A 21210-nucleotide genomic window follows, 5' to 3' on the forward strand; every position below is an offset into this window, starting at 1 on the left:
TTTTCGCCCATTGACAATGCTCAACTTGCAAAGTTCTTCCAACAGATTGCTAGGTTGCCAAGATGCTCAAGGTGCCAAGTTGCCAAGATGCTCAGCTTGGCAAGTTCTTCCAGCAGATTGCATTTTGCTCCAGATTCCAGCATCTGCAGTCTCTCATGTGAAAAGGAATTAAATTGCTTCAGAAGGCAAAATATGTTTCCAATTGAAAATTGATCTTATGCTCATGACTTTAGAAGACTTGACATAAAGACTCTCTCTCCCTATTGCAACAGTTAAAAAAAATACTGAATTCCTTTCTGCATTGGAATGAGGAACAAAGTACCAGTACAATTTTTTTTAAAAATGGTTTTACAATACATACTCAGCACAATCCAAATGCATCGTGGTTCTGACTGGAATCTGAATGAAAGAAAAAATGAACAATCAGGAGGTATTATTTTGGAATGACACAGAAACCCCTAAATTTTCTGTCTGACACACAGAGTCCTGATGGAATCTTAATCTTCACTATTGGAAGGTTCAATCACAAAGAATGCAATTCAAACATGCCTGGTCACCCAACCTCAACTCTAGGAATTTGTGGTTTGAGCTCCATTCCATGCTATTGATAGAATGCTGGATATTTGCAGACTTCAGCCTTTGCATGGATTTGGTGAATCAGCAAATAAGATGGATCGTTGTTTAAATAGCTACTGACGATCCCTTGATATACTTTGCAAAAGAGAATGGAGTTGGCTTTTCCTGGTTTACTGGCCAACATTTCTCCTCAAACAACCTTACTGAAATAGTGATGTGACATGATCATTGTATTCTAGATAAAAACAGGGAAGGGCAGTTTGGATTTGTAGAATGTTTCTTTTCTCTCTGACGTAAAGAGATTTATCTCATCAGACACATTATGGTGGAAGGTGGTGTGGTTGAGCAGCAGTCACGGTTTCCATTTTCCTTCCATTAGGTTTTCCTAGTATTATTTGTGAAATAAATTACACACTAAATTATAACATTAATCCTCAAAAAGTAAACAAGTGTTTAAATTTGAAGACTGAAATTTTAAAAACTCCAAGTTTATCTATAACCCATTATCACATGTAATCAGTGGTAGACCATGTTAAAATTATGATTTTCATTTAACACCAAGGAAATCTGATTCTGATAACGACCCCTTGCTTAGGGTAGTTTTTACCCTGAAGAAGTTGTTGAGAGAAAGCACACCGGAACTTGCTTGGGAGTAGTGTGTGCACCCACTGACCAAGAAACATTCACTGACACAGATTCATCATCCATACTCCAAATATCTGACTTGAGCAATCCATGGGGACCCACGACTGTGAAGGTAGTGATCCTGTCAAAAATAGAGAGGAGAAAAGCAGAATTAATTATTTCTCAACTTTCATGTTTTTAATTTTTTGCCATTGTTAGTGTGGTTAAAGTGAAGCTTTTTAAGTGATGAGATTATTATCATAGTATATTGATAATGGTAAACATAAGAGATGACACCTTAACCTATGCTACAGAAGGGCAGTTGTTAACTGAACACATTCTGGATGTAATGCTATTGATGGAGCAAATGGCCTTTCAGCATACCTTTTTTTAAGTTCTAAATTGTTCAGTGAATTTTACAAACCACCAATAATACATTTAGTGTAAATTATATGACATAACTGAGAAACTTAATCATACACAAATATTTTCATTTTAAAAAAAAGTGTTTCACCAATAGGCAAGACTTTTATTCAATATGAAACTGTGCCAAAGAGAACAGAATAAATATAAATCCAGTCTCAAACACGTTAATTTAATTGTCCTCAGCATGTGCAGTTAAAAACATTCAAGATCATTGGTGTTGGACTCGAATGGATATCTCTTGGATTGCTCTATCCACAGGATTCAATTTATACACTGTGAGAAAAGAGAATTAGTGTGAAACACATCGAGGATGGCATCATCAATAAAATTCTTAACTAGATCAATTATGTATAGGCTCGACTGAGAAATATGTGTCAGTTTAACCGAGGTCTCTTTAACTCTGAAAGTAAAATTTTGAGTAGGTGGCACTTTTTATTCAGGTGAAAAATCTATATCATTAGTAGTATTCCAGTGTAAAAGAGATACCTTTCATTTAAGCTGAAGGCATTTATTGTAAAGTTAATCTCATCATAATTTGAAGCATATATTCTTGCTCCATTGGGAGGTGTTGGATGAACAAATGTAGGCCGAAATATTCCAAATGCACATTCTGATATAGCCTTTTCCACTGCAAAAGATGGGAAGATAGTTCAACAGATGCACAGAATGTATTACAATATAAAGTGGATGCCTCAATATCTCTAATCATTGCACCTGGTTTCCTACCCCCGACACAATATTGTAGTGATAGAATGCTACCACCAGGAGGAGTCAGAGATGGAGTGTGTAGCCTTTGGGAAAGGTGTTTCATCTTGGGTAAATCAGGATGGATGCCTCCACACGAGGTCTGGCATACGTATGTTGTTTCTTAGTGCTGTTTGCTAGTTAATAAATGTAGTGTTTAAAAAAAAGCATCAAATATGATGCTCAAAGAATTCTGTAAACTCTAGTGAGTACTGTCATCCTTAACCATTGAACTTTCCTCTTCACTCCTTTAATAGCAAGTGACAACTTTGTGTATTACAGAAAGACAAGGAGCTCACACATCTGTATAATCTGTCATGTCCAGCCTTTCTTTCTCCAGCTCTCAATCCACATTACCAAATATAGAGTACCAAATTATTAACATAAAACTTAATAGGGATAATGCCTCTAAGTAACTGCTGTTGTAGTTGCAATACTACATTGTATTTTAATGACCAAGAGCTCAGTTTCAACACCCTCTGATTGCTTCTAAAGATAAATTTACCTCAATTGCACCCAATCTTGCATCATGACTCCCTGTGGATGCCAGATCACTTTCATGATGTCCCCTTGGAAGTCATATAGTCATTTTTTTTCCTCAAGTATTCCCTTTCTGGGTCATCTCCAAGCCATTACCATTTTCAGTCTGGCTTGCCTCACTCTAGTTACATTACATTGGGATGACATGAAGTTCATGTTGCTGCAACATCCTCTACGGGTTCTTCAGCACTTTTCAACTACTGACAATTTGCAATGCAACCTTCTCTTAAAACGTTCAGCATAATGTGCCCAGAATCAATAATCGTGTGAAAAATAAGAAACAGGTAGATATTCAGATCATCCCCAGAACTTGGGCATTTTTACATTCTCTGATATCCTTTCAACATTTCCTTGTTACCACAACCTGTGCTGAGCTTTTTTTTTTAAAAATTAGACATACTTCTGTACTACCAAACAACCACAATCAGATAGAGAATCATAATTAATAGGCTTTAATCACCTTAGTGTCAGCACAGTTTGTATGTTGCTGACCTGGTTCCAAGGCAAGGTACTGAGTGAGGGGTTTGGGCATAACAGCCTTTATGGGGATATCTGGGAGGGGAGTCACAGGTCCAGGGGGTGGGACAGGCCTTACAGTATATACATACATCTATATACATAGTGGTAGCACCAAAACTTCAGGATAACAGGCCCTTCCAGCCCATGAGTCCGTGGTGCCCAGACACCCTAATTAACTGACAACCCCCTTATGTTTTAAAAGGTGAGAGGAAAGCAGAGCACCCAAAGAAAACCCATCCAGACATGGGGAGAACTGTCCAAAATCCTTAACAGCACCAGTGACCCGGGTACGAACCTGGTGCTGTTATAGTGTTGGGCTAACTGCTATGCTAACCTGTGTTACCCAATCGTGCTTCTCTCCTTGTTTGTAGACTCTTGTAACGGCTCTGAAAAACCGGTGAATGGACTCTCTCGTGCTGACCAATCAGATTTCAGACCTCCTTCAAACCTCTTGTCATCATTATGAGTAATCCCACTGTTCTGAGAAGGCAAAGTCATACCAAATGATGTCTTTGCCTCAGCTGCTCATATAATGCTCTGCCCTCCACTGACCTTGGAATGCCTTTTGCTCTGAACAATTCCTCCTGGTCTAACATCTGACCAGCTTGTTTCATTGCCACACCACTGTGTTTCTTAACCTCATGGTTGCTTCAGATATTAATACCTTCAAATACCTAGTATTATCTTGCCATTGTGATGCAATCTGTGCTATTTTTAAACTTTGCCTATTCACCTTTACTGGGAGTGCATACCCTGTCACAACTGTAGCACCATCTGAATTGGGCATTCTAAATGCAGGTGGCTTCTATAACATCCAGACCCAAGCATGTTTCCTTTGTGACTGACTGCTTTCCGGATGGGCCCACTAGTAACAGTTGTGTGACTCATGGCTGCTGTAAGCATTTTTGTGGGCTTGCTCCCCATTGGCATCTCAAAATCACTGTCTCACAGCTTTCACTAATGAATTTAGTTTATTGTCACGTGCTCTGAGATACAGTGAGAATCTTAGTTTTGTGTACTATCCAGAAAATTTAAAAAACCTCCAAAGGGTTGTTAACTTGGCCTGTGACTTCATGTCTTCACTTTATTGAGGACATCTACAAGACATAGTGTCTTAAGAAAGCAGCCTGTATCCAGTGGTTCTCAACCTTTTTTGGTCTAAGGCTCACATGACATCTGGCTTAACATGTGGTGGATGACCAGTGGCAATGACTGAGCAATACTTTCAAGTCAAAGGCAGTTCTGTAAGAAATACATTTTAGCTAATTTAAAGTATTTTATTTAACATTTATTAAGTCCAACATGGCAATGCACTGCATGGCCCACTGATTCAGAACCTCTGCAGCCTCAAGGAGCCCCACCACTCAGGCCATGCCCTCTTCACTCTGCGACCATCAGAAAAAGGTACAGTTACATGCAGACAGGCACTCAGCAGCACAAGGACAGCTTCTTTATCTCTGCCATCAGATATCTGAATGAACAATGAACCACAGACTCTACCTTACTTTGCCTTTTGCTTTTTCTTGCAAAATTTTTATTTATTTTGTAATGTGGTTTTTATAAATTTTTATAACAATAAATTCCGATTCTATGCAGGGAACGTAAATAAATCTCCACTCATTGGCCCAATTTTTGATTTAAAAAATGCACAGAAAACATTGGAAAAGCAAAGTAAGAAGACGACTTGCAATCACAGTCAAACTGGGTTTTGAGCATTTTAACATAACAGGCAAATCAGACTCATGCACAGAGGCTTCCTGCCATTCCAGAAGCTGCTCTGTCATCTCTGAGTGGTAGAGGAACTGGCCATCTCTGCACTAGAAGCCATCCTGCATACCAAAACAGAAAACAATTGGAAATTGCATTTTTTTTTTGCATGGTGACCACAGCATCGGACCACTGAAGGGCTGTGAGGCTGAAAAACACGCAGACGGTAGGCTGTTGGCGACCTGAGGCGAGGAACCCACGCAGGCTCTGGGCTGCTGGAGACTGTGCTCAAAGGACTCATACCAGGCTGCAGACTGCTGGAGACTGGCTGAAGGGGTACCAAGATCACATTCTCTGTTTTATTACATGACAATAATTTGGAATCTTGAATCTCCTTCTCACTGTACATGCCCACATCAAAAAAAAATCTAGATAGGAACAAGGTCTTTTCTCATTGTCTTTGCTTCTTTCTACAGTACATTGCTTTTAATTTGTCCAAACAGGTTTTATTTTTCAAAATACCTCACCCATTAATCAAACATATGGATAGTTTCTCAGGTATAGCACTGAAGAATGATGACCAGAGGGTCCGACAGCAGTTGTACTTTTTTGGGGGGGTGCGGTTCTTCATTCTGGTAATTCTGGTCTGAGACAGAAGCGTGCAACTAACTTTCCTGTTCCTGACCATCAGCACAAATAAAGAAGAAAGACTTAAGCAGAGATCGGCTCAGGACTATTGCACTGGACAACAAAGATTTGCTACCTGAACACATTTGGGGGCATTTTATAGATTTTTGGGCTGCTGATCATGAAAATTACCTTCAAATTTTCATATCATGTACCGTCTTTAGATATGACGTATTTTGTGATTTCCTGTCATATTTTAAGCCTACTGGCATATTGCCCACAAAACAAGCTTTCTTGGTCAGTCGAAACATGCCTGGACAGTGCAGGTGCTATGTAACTATTGTCAGGCTATAAGCAGGTCACATATACAGAATCATATTCAGATTTATTGTCAGAGTACATACATGACATCACATACAACCCTGAGATTCTTTTTTTCTTGTGGGCGAGGCAGAATTACTACTTCTTGGTAGTGCAAAAAAAGTGTACTTAAGATACACATGTAAACAAATAAAGAAATGTAAACAAACTGATTGAGTTTGTTGTTGAGGACTCTGATGGTGGAGGGGTAACAGCTGTTCCTGAACCTGGTGGTGCGAGTCTTGTGGCACCTATACCCCTTTCCTGATGGCAGCAACGAGAACAATCCTTGATGATTGTTGCCATCCTCTGAAGGCAGCATTCCCCGTAGATGTTCTCAATAGTGGGGAAGGTTTTGCCTGTGAGGTCTTTTGGATAGTTTTACGCTCAGGGGTATTGGTGTTCCCATAGCAGGCCATGATGCCACTGGTCAGCACACCTTCCACCACATTTCTGTAGAGAGTTGCCAGTGTTTCTGGTGTCATACCAAACCACTGCAAACTCCTGAGGAAGTAGAGGCATGATGCCATTAATGGGCTGAGTCCAGGAAAGATCCTCCAAAATAGTGACTCGCAAGAACTTTTGGCTTACCCTCTCCACCTCTGATCTCCCAATGATCACTGGATCATATACCTCTGATTTTTCCCTTCCTGAAGTCAACAATCAACTCTTTGGTTTTGGTGACGTTGAGTGCAAGGTTGTTGTTAGTGCATCATTCAGCCGTTTTTAATCTCCCTCCTGTATGCTGACTCGTCACCTTTCTTTATCCAACTTTCAGCAAATTTGTAGATGATGTTATTGTCGTACCGAGCCACACATTCATAAGTATAAAGTGAGTAGAACAGAGATGCTAACCCTAATGCTAAATTTAATACATTAATTCAATGTTTCTCCAACTTCCTACATGATACAGCAAATCTGAAATTATCTTGTACTCAGCTTCAAGCTGTCTATCATGAATCCCAATATTTTTTTAGGAAGCAAACTTTAAAAAAAAATGTTGTCAGTGTTACTTGCAGCTCTGTCTCCTACATAGTGGAATCTTGCTCATTTGTGCTTCCACTTGGAAGAAACTTCAGGAAAGAAAGGATATAAATAGGGAAAAAAAGGAACAGCTTACCAATGATCGCAAATTGCATGGGAATGGAACTCAAGCATTTTGCACTTTTAGTGGATGAAGCAGAGAAATCATCTTCGAAAGCAGAGTACACGGTCTGTGTCCCATTGCTGTGGGTCAGGAGAATGGTTTCTCTTGGATACTCATCGACCATCAGTTCCAAGGTGTACACACCATTAGTCCCAAACCCATTATATTGAAGGATGCAATTTTCCTGCAAGATATCAGGCAAGACAAATATTTTTTCTTCTCTAAATATCTTTATTACAGAGCCCAAGAGTCTTTTGCTCATTTTTTGCCAGGATTGGGATCTCTGAAAAATCTGTTTTCCTTTCCTTCTACAATTGTTAGGCTTTAAAAACCCAACGTTTGAGCCCACTTAATTATTTTATCTATACTTTTCATCAACACTAAACTCTTGCTCAATGGCATTAAACATTCACTGTGGTTTCACAATTATAAAAAAAAACAAATGGATATAAAAATCGAGTCATTCAGGGCAAGGTGACTCAGAGTTTAGATTACAGCTCCTGCCACAACTTGTCTCAGAACCTCTGAGCACACATGATGAATTGTAGAGGTGTGAAATGATCCAGAGTCAGGGCATCAAACCCACTCCATCAATGACCTACATCACTGCAATGACATTCTCAGTCAGGAGGTATGTAATAGAATCAAGGGATTATTGACTCTGAAACAGCCATGTCCAGGAAGCCAATTCACTTCATAATAAACAAACCAAGAATTGGTGGAGGAACTCAACAGGCCAGACAGCAACCATGGTAGAAATGGTCAGTCAACCTTTTTGAACAAAACGTTTTATCAAGACTAGGATATAAAAGGTAAAATTACATACATAATGGGGAAAAGGAGATGGGGTCGAGACCCAAAGGAGAAAGGACAGAAGGTGTAAGAGGTGAAGAGATGGATGGAGGGAGAAACCATCAAGAAGGGGACGGGAAGCAAAGTTAGAGAAAGAAAATAAAATGAATATAGGATTAGGTAAAGAAGAGATGGAAAGGGTGCAGATGGGGATATGGGTAAAAAACAAAATCGATGTTCATGCCATTATGTTTAAGGCTGTCCAGGTGAATTGTGAAGTGTTGTTCCTCAAATTTGTGTTTAGCCTTACCCTGACGATGGACGTGGCTAAGGACAAACATGTCACTGTAGGAAGGGTTGTGGAGTTAAAATGATTGATTCCAGGAAGTTAGACCCACAAACAGAGCATCGGTGTTCAGCAAAGTGGTCACCCAATCTGCATTTGATTGCACCAATGGAGAGGAGGCCACACCAGGTACACCGAATGCCCTAGATTAGGTTGCACGATGGGCATGTTTTTTTTTTAAATTTTGCTTAACTTTATATTTAATTTGTTTAGCTATTGTTCTCATTTTAACATTTCCAAAAGCTTTCAGGAATGGTGAAGTATCTGGAATGCCTCTCAACACAGAGACACTCAGTTCAACCTAATCAGAACTATTTAATGCAGGCTGGAATGAAAAGTTCTGGCCATGGGCCAGATCCAGTATATGTTCATCAACACAGGGAGGAGGTTTTTAAATATTGGAATGGAGCAAAGATTCTAACAGAAAATAAAGTAATTCAAGTCCAAATTAAATTTATTTTGTCTAATTCTGCCACCTAAGGCAAGTGATTTTCAAGGAACCGGTGTGTGTGGGAAGGGCGGGGGGGGGGAGGGGGGTGAGGGGAGAAAAACTTAATGGAACAGACTGATTTAAACCAGAACATAGGAAAGACATTTAACTACCTGATGCAACTTAACAAAATCATGTTGGGTACATTGGGCACATTCATGCCTTGCCTGTAGTCCATAGCGGCAATTTATAATATCTCCATTCCTCTCATATATGGTCAGGTTATAAGTGGCATTGCAATTCTGAGGCACCCTGGGGAAAAAGAAAAGAAGACTCTTGATAAGAAGATAATCCAGTCAGCAGGATGTGGAATGCTCAGCCTGATCATTATTTTCAATCATATCTCATCATACTGGATAGCCTCACTTTATAAGGTATTGCTTTGTACAATCTCCAAGCTTCCCTCTAAATTCCTCTGAAGAGCTCAAAGAGATGTAAAGATATTAACAGGCTCACACTGCAATGTCCATTTTTGGGCACTTTCTACAATTAACTCGAGCTTTATTTCCCCCCAACAAATCCAGAAAATGAGATCAACTGTATGTAATTACACCGAGGTTAATCAATTTGCTCCTAGTTAAACATGATCAAAAAGGTTGGTCTGGGACTCGCATTTAAGCCCAATAATTCTGAAATCAGAATGTGCCAATGCTAAGCCCAGTTAATTTTATGAGATTTATTTGTTGTTTAAAATAGGCTGCGTGGAAACTGTTTAAATGAAAGTGACAGATGAAAACTTTCCACTGCTTTTCTCAAAGCAGAGCCTGCATTTAATTTAACCATGAGGATGTCCTTGGTAATGTTAGAGGTAAAGAATATTAAAATAATTTTAAAAAGCATACCCAAGGTTTGGCACCTTATTTGTGTTGTTTTAACCAGTCCATATTTGAGCTCATGTCCAGAGCATAGTGATTGACCTCAAAATCTTGGTTGAGGAAGAGAAGTCCTGACCACTTGGCCTGATTTCTTGCTAGAGAGATGCTGTTCAGGATTAAGCTAGATAACCTCCATGGTTGAATAATGGTTCATTGTCTGGAGGAGAGCATGCATGACTATTGAATGAAGCACTCAGGACTGCACAATGAACACCTTCAGGGAAGAAGATGGCAAAAAATGGGGGTAGTATGATTGAAATGTAGATTCTGATGCTTTACCTTAAGACAGGTAACAGAGGAAGTTGTGGAGGTGCATTGACTGCTGCATCATCCGAGCGCTTTCCCAAATCCGCAAAGAGAGAAAACGTAAATTGAAAGCTCTCTGTTTCCCTTGAAGACTCTATGTAGGGTGACCAACAACAACCATATGACCTGTAAACAAAAAAAAAGTCCTGCTTACTTCTGAAAGGAGGTTCATTGGACTGGCAGTAGTGCTAAGTTGTCGAAATCTGGCTATAGCAGCCCCTGGCACCCTTTCCCCACATCCCCATCCCATAACCACACCACCTCAAATTCCCCGCCACCCTTCAAAAACCAGTATATTTCTAGTCCTCAGCCAAGCCGAGTAGATTGCTGAATTCTGACTCTCCGGCTTGTCTTTTTCCTTTAGCTTGCTTCCTATCTGTTTTTAAAACTGCACAGCTATGTCTGAGCTCCTGTCAGAAACTCAGTGACATGCTAAATATATCTCTATCTTCTTTAGTGGATGATGAGGTGTGGTACATTAGGCAAAATTATGATCATGTAATTCTGAAAGCCAAATGAAATATGGAAAAAAAATCAGCTACAAGCCTTGGAAAAGAATTAGAACTGCTATAAAAGTGGTTTGACAAGATAGACCATGAGTCATGACTAGTCATGTGCAAAAAGGGAGCATTCTTGGAGATAAATTATCGTCTGTTAACGAGATGGCTGCATGAACCATGATTTTAGTATTAAACATATTTTCAATAACAGGGGTATCGGTTAATTGGGTATAGATTGGGCAGCTTGGACTCGTGGGTCGAAATGGCATGTTACAGTGCTGTATGTCTAAATTTAAATTTAAAGAGATTCACCAGGATATTGCTGGGCTTTAGTTACAAGGAGACATTGGTTAGGCTGGAGTTGTTTTCCCTGGGGCACAAGAGGCTGAGGGATGATCTTATAGGTTCTCAATCTTTTTCTGTCCACTCACATACCACTTTAACTAATCCCTGTGCCATCAGTGCTCTGTGATTAGTAAGGGATTGCTTAAGGTGGTATGTGAGTGAAAAGAAAAAGGTTGAGAACCACTGTAATAGAGAGTATTAAAGGTATTAGGGGCATAGAAAGAGTAGATAGTTACTGTATTTTATTTTAAGGGTAGGGAAGTCTAAAACTAGGAGACCCAGGTTTCCAGTGAAGGGAAAATATTTAAAGGAAATCTGAGGGGCAAGTTTGATCAACACAAGTGCTGTATGTAAAACAAGATGGCCGAGAAGATGGTAAAGGTGGTAATCACAACATTTGAAAAAGCATTTGATCAGGTACATATCTAGGAAAGAAATAAGGGAATACAGGAAAATAAGATTAAAAAAGATTGACATCTTGATTAGCACAGATAATTTTTATTTAAAATGTAGCCATACAGGATAGAATTGGCAATCTCCATCAGGGCGAGGGACCTTTAAATGGCTCACACAAGTACAACAACTCCTCCACGGCTGTTTTAAACAGCTCAAGCAGGTACAACAACAACTCTAGCATGGACCCATGAGCCAGGTAAAGAAGACCCGGCCACTTTGGTGCCGAGAAGGGCTACAGGTCAAGCTGAGCAGCCGGGACCTGAGGCTTCTGCTCCCTACCATCCTCCTGGCCAACGTACAGTCCTTGGAGAACAAACCTGATGAACTCCAAGCCAGACTTCAACATCAGAGAAACATCAGGGTCTGCTGCTATATGATCTGCTTTACAGAAACATAGCTAAATGCGGACATTCCGGACACAGCACTGTAGCCCAAAGGCTACACCCTCTATCGCACTGATCGAAAACTGGCATCTGGAAAAACCAGGAGAGGTGCTCAGACATGACAGTCATGTCCCAGTCCTGCTCCCTGGACCTAGAACATCTGGCGATCAAGTGTCGCCCATTCTACCTTGCCGTGGCAATTCACTGCCATCATCCTAGTTACAGTTTACATTCCGCACCTGGCTAACGTCAGGACTGAGCACTGTGATAAACAGCCATGGGGCAGCACATCCAGATGCCTTCCTGATCATTGTGGGAGACTTCAATTAGGCCAACCTGAAGAAGTCTCTGACAAACTACCACCAACACGTCACATGTGAGACCATGGGAACCAACACACTGGACCGCTGGTACACCACCATGAAAAACGCATACCAAACCATACCACAAACGCACTTTGACAAGTCTGATCACCTGGCTGTACTTCTAGTCCTGGCGTACAAGCAGAGACTAAAGACTACAGCGCCAGTGGTGAAGACGATGATGGCGTGTCGAGGGAGGTGGAGGAGCATCTGCAGGACTGCTTTGAATCTGTGGACTGGAACATATTCAAGACTCATCCATAGACTTGAATGAATATGCAACAGATGTCACTGACTTCATCAAGACCTGCATGGATGAGTTTGTGCCCACGTACAAATACTGGGTGTTCCCCAACCAGAAGCCCTGGATGAATCAGAGAATCTGCAACCTGCTGAGGGTAAGAACAAGGGCACTTAAGGCTGGGGATCGAGATCTTTATAAAGAGTCCAGGTATGACCTTGAGAAGGCCATCTCCAAAGCAAAGTGGCAACTCTGGAGGAAGCTAGAGACAAAGACAGATACATGCCAGTTATGACAGAGAATGCAGGCCATTACAGTCTACAAAGCAAAGACAAACACTATAATGGCTGCGATGCTTCACTACACGATGAGATGAACACCTTCTATGCCCACTTTGAGAAGAACTAAACAATGCCTACTAGAATCCCTGAAAATGCTGAGGGCGCTGTGATATCTGTCTCTGAGGTCAACATCATTCAAGAGGATGAACTCTCACAAGGCATCAGGCCCTGAAGGCGTATAAGGCATGGTATTGAAAATCTGCACCAACCAACAAGCCACAGTATTCACGGACACTTTCAACCTCTCATTGTGGCAGTCAGAGATACCCATCAGTTCAAAAGGACATCAATCATCCTGACACCCAAGAAGAGTAGCGTGGGCTGCCTCAACGACTACCACCCAGTAGCACTAACATCTACTGTGATAAAATGCTTTGAGAGGCTGGTCATGGCCAGAATTAACATGTACCTAAGTAAATATCTGGACCCAGTGAAATTTGCCTATTGTCACAAATCGCTCCACAACAGATGCAATATCACTGGCTCTCCACTCAGCTCTGGATCACCTCGAAAACAGCAATTCATACATACAGCTGCTCTTCATAGACTACAGCTTGGCCCTCAATACCATTATTCCCTCAGTGCTGGTCAAGAAGTTACAAACTCTAGGCTTCTGTACCCCCCCCCTCCCCCCCAACCTCTGCCACTGGATCTTTGGCTTTCTCAAGACCACAGTCAGAACGAATTGGAAACAACGTCTCTTCCTCACTGATCATCAACACAGGCGCACCGCAAGGATGCGTGCTTAGCCCACTGCCGTACTTGTGATACACCCACAACTGTGTGGCCAGGCATAATTCAAATGCATCTACAAGTTTGCCAATGACACCACAGTTGTTGGTAGAATCACAAACAGCAATGAGGATGCGTACAAAAGTGAGACTGATCAGCTCGGTGAATGGCGTAACAACAACAACCTTGCGCTCAACGTCAGCAAAATCAAGAAGATGATTGTGGACTTCAGGATGATATCAGGGGAACTTGACCCAGTCCTCATTGAGGGCTCAGTAGTGGAGAGGGTCAAGAACTTCAAATTCCTGGGTGTCAACATCTCCAAGGATCTACCTGGGAGCCTCCATGTTGATGCAATCATAAAAAGGGCTCACCAGCGGCTCTACTTTATGAGGTATCTGAGGAGATTTGATATGTCACTGAAGACTATCGCAAACTTCTACAGGTGCACCGTGGAGAGCATTCTGGCTGAATGCATCACTGCCTGATACGGAGGTGCCAACTCTCAGGACAAGAATAAACTCCGGAGGGTTGTTCATTCGGACTGTGATGTCTCAGGCACCACTCTATCAAGGACATCTACAAGAGGCCGTGTCTTAAAAAAAGCAGCTTCTATCCTTAAAGACCCTCACCACCCAGGCCATCGGGGAAAAGGTACAGGAGCCTAAAGACAAGTACTCAGTTGCACAAGGACAGCTTCTTTCCTCACTGCCATCAGATTCCTGAATAATCAAGAAATGGATTAGGGTACTGCCGTACTTTTCATGCTTTATTATTGTTATTATTAATTTTATTTTTTATAGTAATATTGAAAGATGATTATAATATGAATGTCTGTGCTGTGATGCTGCCGCATAACACCGAATTTCATTACTTGTTCATGACAATAAATCCTGATTCTGATACAGCACAGTAACAGGTCATGCTGCCCGATTTACACCCAATTAACCTACACCTCTGATACATTTCAACCAGAGCTCCCAGGGAAAACCCACACAGATGCAGGGAGAACATATTAATTCCTTACAGTGCGAGATTGGAACCCCATCCCAATCGCCAACATGGTAAAGACGTTTCACTAACCACTACACGAACCGTGCTGCCCTATTTGGACCAAACAGCCTTTTTCCATGCTGTACGACTCCGTGTTGATATAGATCAATTGAACAAAGCAAAAATAATTCTAAAAAGGAACTGGCATTCCTCATTGCTTAATTACTCTTTATCCCTGTCAAGAAAGACAAAACAAAGGGCAGACCAGAGCTGGAGGAAATGCTCAGTAAATCAGGCAACGCTGGTGAGGAGATAAATACAGACTCTCTGCTACAGATGGAGAAATTGCCACTTCTAATATAAACAGTGCAAGCGAGCTAACTGAAAATATGGAACTCAAAGCACTAAATCGCAAGCCAGGTCATGGTTATACTGGCTGATTGTTCTTCAGAATAAAGCTGCGAACTGCACTTGCAAAATGACAAGGCTTTGTGCCTTACTCCGCAAAACCTGAATGCTCTCAAACTATGGATATTAATATTCTAATTCTCAAAAAAATCATTTATGTCCTATTTAATGGAGCCAATGAATATTGGATAATGCATAACAATGACCCTGTGGAGAATTCCATTTCTAGATCTGCATCAATCCACTTTCATCATGCTGTAAATTCTGGCATTTCAAACCTTATTTGGAAGTGCCTTCAACCTGCTGTCTTTAACCCCACGCCCCAATTCACTAATGACTAGGTGGGGAGATGAATGCCTTTGCTACTGGTAGCATCATCCTACAGAAATATTCAATGCAACTTAAATGTCTTCTCAGGGAAGGGGGGAGGGGGACGGGAGGTTGGAGAGGTCTTGGCAGGGATTAATTCATTTCAGGAAGGTTAGGAAAAGAATCCCAAATTTCAGTGAATACATATTGAACTAATAATTCTTAAATGTAGGAATGGAGTGATTGAAGGATATAGAAAAGAAACTAAATGGTTAAAAAGTGAAACAGTGAAAGATAAAGTTGCAGAAGACTGAAGGACAAGATCAAAATGATGTTAGAACAGGGACATAAGCTGATTTATCAGCAAGGATATTTTTATTATGAGTAAATTTGAGAAGGCAACCTGAGGGCAATTTGTTGTTACTCAACCTGATGCAAGAGAGGAGGCTGAATAGATTGATTTCTGGAGCACACAAGCTGGGGGTGGATAATTCAAGTCTAGAGATGACAAAGATGTAGTTGAAATGGATGTTAAGTTGATCCTCTTGGTGAAGGTTGTAATCTGTGTGTTGAAACTCATTATGTGTGTAATGCAAATCAAACTGAGTGTGCAACTAGGCAGGGGGCTGGGAAGTTTCCGCTCAGTTTATATCTGCTCTTTCAGGCATTTCTGACGTTCCTGTTATAGAATCTGGATTATCCAAGGTATTTATCAAAGACATTCTGACGGTGCAAGAGGTGACAGTGGGGGAGAAGAGGTTGAAAGGGGTCCCTTGCTTACAAGACCTTATACTTGTACACAGGGAGGAGGTAGATGAGTGATGAGGGAAGACAACTCGAAAGAGGTCAAACAGCTTCAGAGGTGAAGGAGACAAGACAGCTGCTCACCGATTGGACTGGCATTGCTCATGGTCTCAAATTTGAGCAGCACAGTTAGTGAAACAATTAGCATGACACCTTAATACCTAGTGACCCGCCGGTTCAAATCCATTGTTGGCTGAAAGGAGTTTGTACATTTTCCCATTGAGATTCCTCCAGGTGCACTGGTTTCCTCTGGCATGTTAGTAGGTTAATTAGTCGTGTGGCAGTGAAGGCTGATGGGTTGGAAGGACAAGTTATCACGATGGATCTCTAAATTAAAAATTAAATACCAACCGAATAACCACTTCGAAGAAAAAGTAGAAAACGGGATAATCTATGGATCTGACCGATAAACTGTGGAGGTTTTTGAAGGTTGGCCGAAAGACTGGAATTCTGTAATTCTATTGTGATTATTAATGGTGACTGGTGAGTGGTGAGTTAAGTGACAACAGAGTGAATCAGGGAAGGTGGAGTCAAGCAAAGAACTGGGGAGGGCTTCGGGTAATGAGAGAGGAGCTGTCACTGAGGTTGGTTTCAATATAAAGGGTTAAATTGAGGGAAGGGATGAAAATAAATGTTAAAGAAAAAAGATGGATCATCTAGTATTTTGCCTCAGATTAAATAAATTAGAATGAAAATAGAATCCACGTACTTCATATCCAGTGGGTCTGTGTCAAGAGCAATTACCGTCTCTCCATCCAGCAGACACCAGTTTGTAGTGTAGTTGCCATCTTCCACTGCTCGAGTTCTGGAATAAGAGCAGTTTAGAGCCACACAAATTTCATCTGGGCTTTGGGAGCATGGCAGATTGATTCCTCTGTAATACATGTGCACCTGATATATGCAATTTAATAGTCAATAAACTAGCAAGCTAGGATTACTTCATATGAAACAATTTGTTCACACTGTAAATTAACACAGCTGATATACAAAAATCAGTACCTGTAATGTTCCATTAACCAACAAAGTTTCCAAACCAAAGGATGCACCAAAGTAGGAGAACTGCATCGGATAGCAGGCTTGAAAGAAGGCAGCACTTATTGCCAATGTCCACATATAAAACCCCATAGCTGTTCCCAAGTTGTTAGTAATGTCAAAATAATAAAAAGTCCATATTTGACATGATGTAAGGCTCCTCAATGTACTCCTGCTAAACACGCAAGACTCAGAAACAAAAATACCAAAGTTACCCATGAAACTTGGCCAGAAGTGAATGTGCAAGGGAAAGAATGTTTAAGACATATCACAGCACAGATTGGTTTGTTACTACAATTGCTCACTGTGATTGGTGAACACTGGGAAGGGTTTTTACTTCTTGAACAGCTTCCAAGAATTAACCTTGTAATATTTCAAAAATATATTTAAGGCCAATTTTGTAGTATAATTTAACCATGCGAGAGGAGTAACACAACTTCCTTAATGTAGATGTTTTCCTTCCCACCAAATCATGTCATCTCCTCCTTTCCACCCCTCCCCAAAATTCTGGCAGCCTCATTTGCAATAGTAGAGTTGTATCATCAAATCAGCTTTGTTTTATTTGTCAACTCTTGGTCTTAACCTTTACTTGAGAAGATAACACATTTATTCAGTCTTTCACAATGGAGATAGCCTCAGTTTCGATATTCTTTGCTGTTTTGCATCATCTTCTCCAATGCTTTTTTTATTGCTTTTGTAATAAGGTGTCCAGAAATTTTCAACCTAGTTTGACTGATGCATTACTTGTAATGAACTGCAGATTAAAGTGAATGCTTCTGGTATCTTTACTAATAAAACCTGTGCCAAAAGGTTTCAGAAGGAAAATAATTGCCTGTTAATCTCACTGGTGTTTTGGGTATTTGATGCTGCCTTTTTTGGCTGCTCTAAAAAGATTTGCAGTAAGAGCATATTAGTTAGTGTGCAAGCTGTTAACCAGGAAAGCTCCTGAGATTGTTACTTTCAAGAACTTAAATGTGTTTACCCTCCCCACCTCTGATCTAGTGATCATTGGATTGTACACCTCTATTTTTCCCTTCTTGAAGTCAATAACACGCAATGACAATATTGCTTTCTGAGTATTTTAGGGTGTATGTTCCAATTCGTACTCACTGTGGTCTTCCAATTAGAACATCAATGATCCAGTTGCGGAGGGTGGGGCAGGGGGGGGGGGGTACAGAGGCCTAGAATTTGTAGCTTCTTGACCAGCACTGAGGGAATAATGATATTGAAGGCCAAGCTGAAGTCTATGAAAAGCTGCCATATGTATGAATTGCTGTTTTCGAGGTGACACAGAGCTGAGTGGAAAACCAGCAATATTGCATCTGCCGTGGAGCGATTGTGACGATAGGCAAATTGCTCTGGGTCCAGATCTTTGCTTAGGCATGTGTTAATTCTGCCCATGACCAGCCTCTCAAAGCATTTCATCACAGTAGATGTTAGTGCTACTGGGTGGTAGTCGTTGAGGCAGTCCACACTACTTTTCTTGGGTACCAGGATGATTGATACCCTTTTGAAGCTGATGGGTATCTCTGACTGCCACAATGAGAGGTAGAAAATGTCTGTGAACACTACGGCTAGATGATTGGTGCAGATTTTTCAGTACCCTGTCAGAGCCTGACACCTTGTGAGGGTTCACCCTCTTGAATGATGTTCTGACGTTGCACTCAGAGACCAATATCACAGAGACCTCAGCCTTTTCAGGGAGTCTAGTAGGCCTTATTTAATTCCTCTTAAAGCAGGCATATGGAAGGTTTGATCACCCAATTAGCTTCAGACCATGGGGCACATTCAAGAACATTGACATGTGCAATGGCTGAGAAGAGCTGATCCTTTATGGACAAAAAAAAATCATTGGGTACCTTTAGTTATGAAAAATAAATGAATTGTATTTCAGTGAGCATCATCCATTACCTTTAGCTACCTACAAGTAACTGATTACTCCAACTCCATAAGTCTGATGATCATCTCTTAAAGTAACTGCATTTACAGGGTTAATCTGTCAGACATTGTTTAACATCTTGTAGTGGAATTCAAAAGAATGTAATGGAAAACAAACTTTCAACATTTGAAGTTGTGACATAATGACGTTGGTTTCCAGAATTGAACTTCAGTTGTTAACATTTTCTGCTTAGAATCCTCTACACTGAAGACACTCAAGTGATTACTGGCAATTAAATAATTCCAAAGAAACATGTAATAAATTGTGTGTGTCAACTTTACTCGAATTAAATACAAAAACATTTAGTAATGCCCTTTAGGTGACTCCAGACCCAACTGCATGGGCAACTTTAATGCCTTCTGAAATGGCCCAATGAACCACTCAAGAGAAATTCAGGACAGGCACAGCTACTTTGCTAACTCCCAGAATTTTGTCTTGATAATTTTTAAAATTTTTCCCTCTGGATTCTGCATTTCCATCTATCAGAGGAAATCATTATTCCCCCATATCATTGTCAATAATCCTCAACTTATTCAGAAATCTACAACTTCAATCCATGCATTGAGAGTCAGCCTCTGCTTCATTGGGAAGAGAATTCTACAAATTCATTGTTCCTCAGGACCAGTTCCTCCTCTGTCTTGACTCTTCTTCCCTGAATATTGACACCATGTTGCCTAATTCTAGCATTATCTGCCAGTGGATACAACCTCCCTACTTCGAGCTATTCCTTATCTATTCATTTATAATTTTGTTTCCATAATATTCCCTTCATGCTGGCTACCACCAGTTGAGTATAGTCCCAGGCTAGTCAGATCTCTTCTCATGAGCTTATCCCCTCATTTCCACTATTAAATTGGTGAAGGTCCTCAGCATTGCCTTCAATGCCAGTGTATCCTTCAAGTCAGGAGTCCAGAATGGACACAGTACTCCAGTGCAGCCTCCTCAGTACCCTGTATACTTGCAGCAGAACCTCCCCACTCTTAAATTCAATCCCTCCAGCAATTAAGCACAACATTCCTGGGGTTTTTTTCTTTCCCTATTTTCCTTAAAACCAGAAGTTAAAGTCTTGCAAGATAAGGATTTTAACCTGGAGTCAATTCCCTTACACCTGACATAATTACAAATTCAAACTGATCTCTCATGTAGAATTATTCCAACTTTATTGCCAAAAAACTTGGCTCTCATTTAAAATGATATTCCCTGCCTCCATGGTACCAAATGGAGTCAGCACAGGGAAGGCCCTTCACTCCAACAGTGGAAATAATCTCAACCAACCTATACCAATTCTCCAATTGAAACAAACCATTGTCTTTTCTAAATTATATGGCATAATTTTGATCGGAATTATTTTCCCCATGTATTTTAACCCTTGTAGATTAAATATCACACTTTGATCAAAAAAGTACAGCAGATGCTCCTTGAAGAGAACTCATCTTTCCATTTACCCAGAACTGCAGTTCAATGGTGGTCTCTGCAGAGCCCATTCAGATTTTTGTTATTCAGTTGTTCTATCCTTTTTAGGTCTTAGTTGTATATTGATTCAAACTATTTAAAACCATCATTCAACCAATCCATCTGGAATGCAATGAGCTGTTTTACATAAATAGAGTTACAATGGGTCAGTAGGCACTGGTCTTGAATGTACGGGCAACCCCAGAATGACCAGTGTGGGTCAAAGAGAAAATATTTTTTGTGCATAGGAAATTGAATTTATTACATTTCACTGGGGAAAATCAAGTAAAATGTTACTAAAAAATTGTTAAATGTGTGCTCTAGATGACAGAGTTATCAGTTATGACAGAATTACTATCTCCACCATGTGGCAGAATGTGGTAAAGATCAAATTAAGTTTTGAAAAATAGTTGGATGAGAGAATTAATCAATTACTGTAAAATGTAAAAATTAACTCACCTCATTTTGTGGCTTATGTTAAAGAAAGGGAGCAAAAAAAAAATTAAAAAATCAATCCACCAGTGCCCTTAATTAGGTTAAATTTTGTAACTGGTCCTTTGAAACTTTACATAACAAAATTATGCAAGGGGATCAATGGCTTTACCAAGATCAGATTCAGATCAGAACAAGGTTTCATTATTGTCTTGTAAATCAACAATACAAATGATGATTTACTGTATCCCCATCAACCAGTGATTATTTTTATTATAGACCAGTAATCCATTCAAGTAGTTACCTATTACTTATTTTAGGTAGTTGCACCTACACAATACAATATTTTGCTCCAAACTGATTGGGGAAATAGTTGCAGAACTTTACTGCAAAGACAACAAG

At 40.4% G+C, this 21210-nt stretch overlaps 1 protein-coding gene across 3 annotated transcripts in view; it reads right to left on the reverse strand.

The window, feature by feature from the left end:
* The window catches only part of LOC138743403 (uncharacterized), a 60163-nt gene extending 42874 nt beyond the window's left edge, over nt 1–17289 (reverse strand). The window contains exons 1-8 of one of the 3 annotated variants that reach the window (XR_011344859.1): nt 16953–17286; nt 16663–16844; nt 10053–10205; nt 9012–9150; nt 7244–7454; nt 2113–2254; nt 1184–1342; nt 362–399 (exon numbers count right to left, since the gene is read on the reverse strand). Coding sequence is in view for 1 of the 3 variants with exons in the window: in XM_069898748.1 (XP_069754849.1) it covers nt 362–399; nt 1184–1342; nt 2113–2254; nt 7244–7454; nt 9012–9150; nt 10053–10205; nt 16663–16844; nt 16953–17204 (1276 nt within the window). In the remaining 2 variants the exon portion in view is untranslated. Of the gene's footprint in view, nt 1–361; nt 400–1183; nt 1343–2112; nt 2255–7243; nt 7455–9011; nt 9151–10052; nt 10206–16662; nt 16845–16952 lie in introns of all 3 variants that reach the window. The other 2 variants (XR_011344862.1, XM_069898748.1) reach the window with 2 other exon arrangements.
* Nucleotides 17290–21210: the final 3921 nt, after the last annotated feature.

This window comes from Narcine bancroftii, chromosome 1 (assembly GCF_036971445.1).
Source record: "Narcine bancroftii isolate sNarBan1 chromosome 1, sNarBan1.hap1, whole genome shotgun sequence".
Taxonomy (NCBI): domain Eukaryota; kingdom Metazoa; phylum Chordata; class Chondrichthyes; order Torpediniformes; family Narcinidae; genus Narcine; species Narcine bancroftii.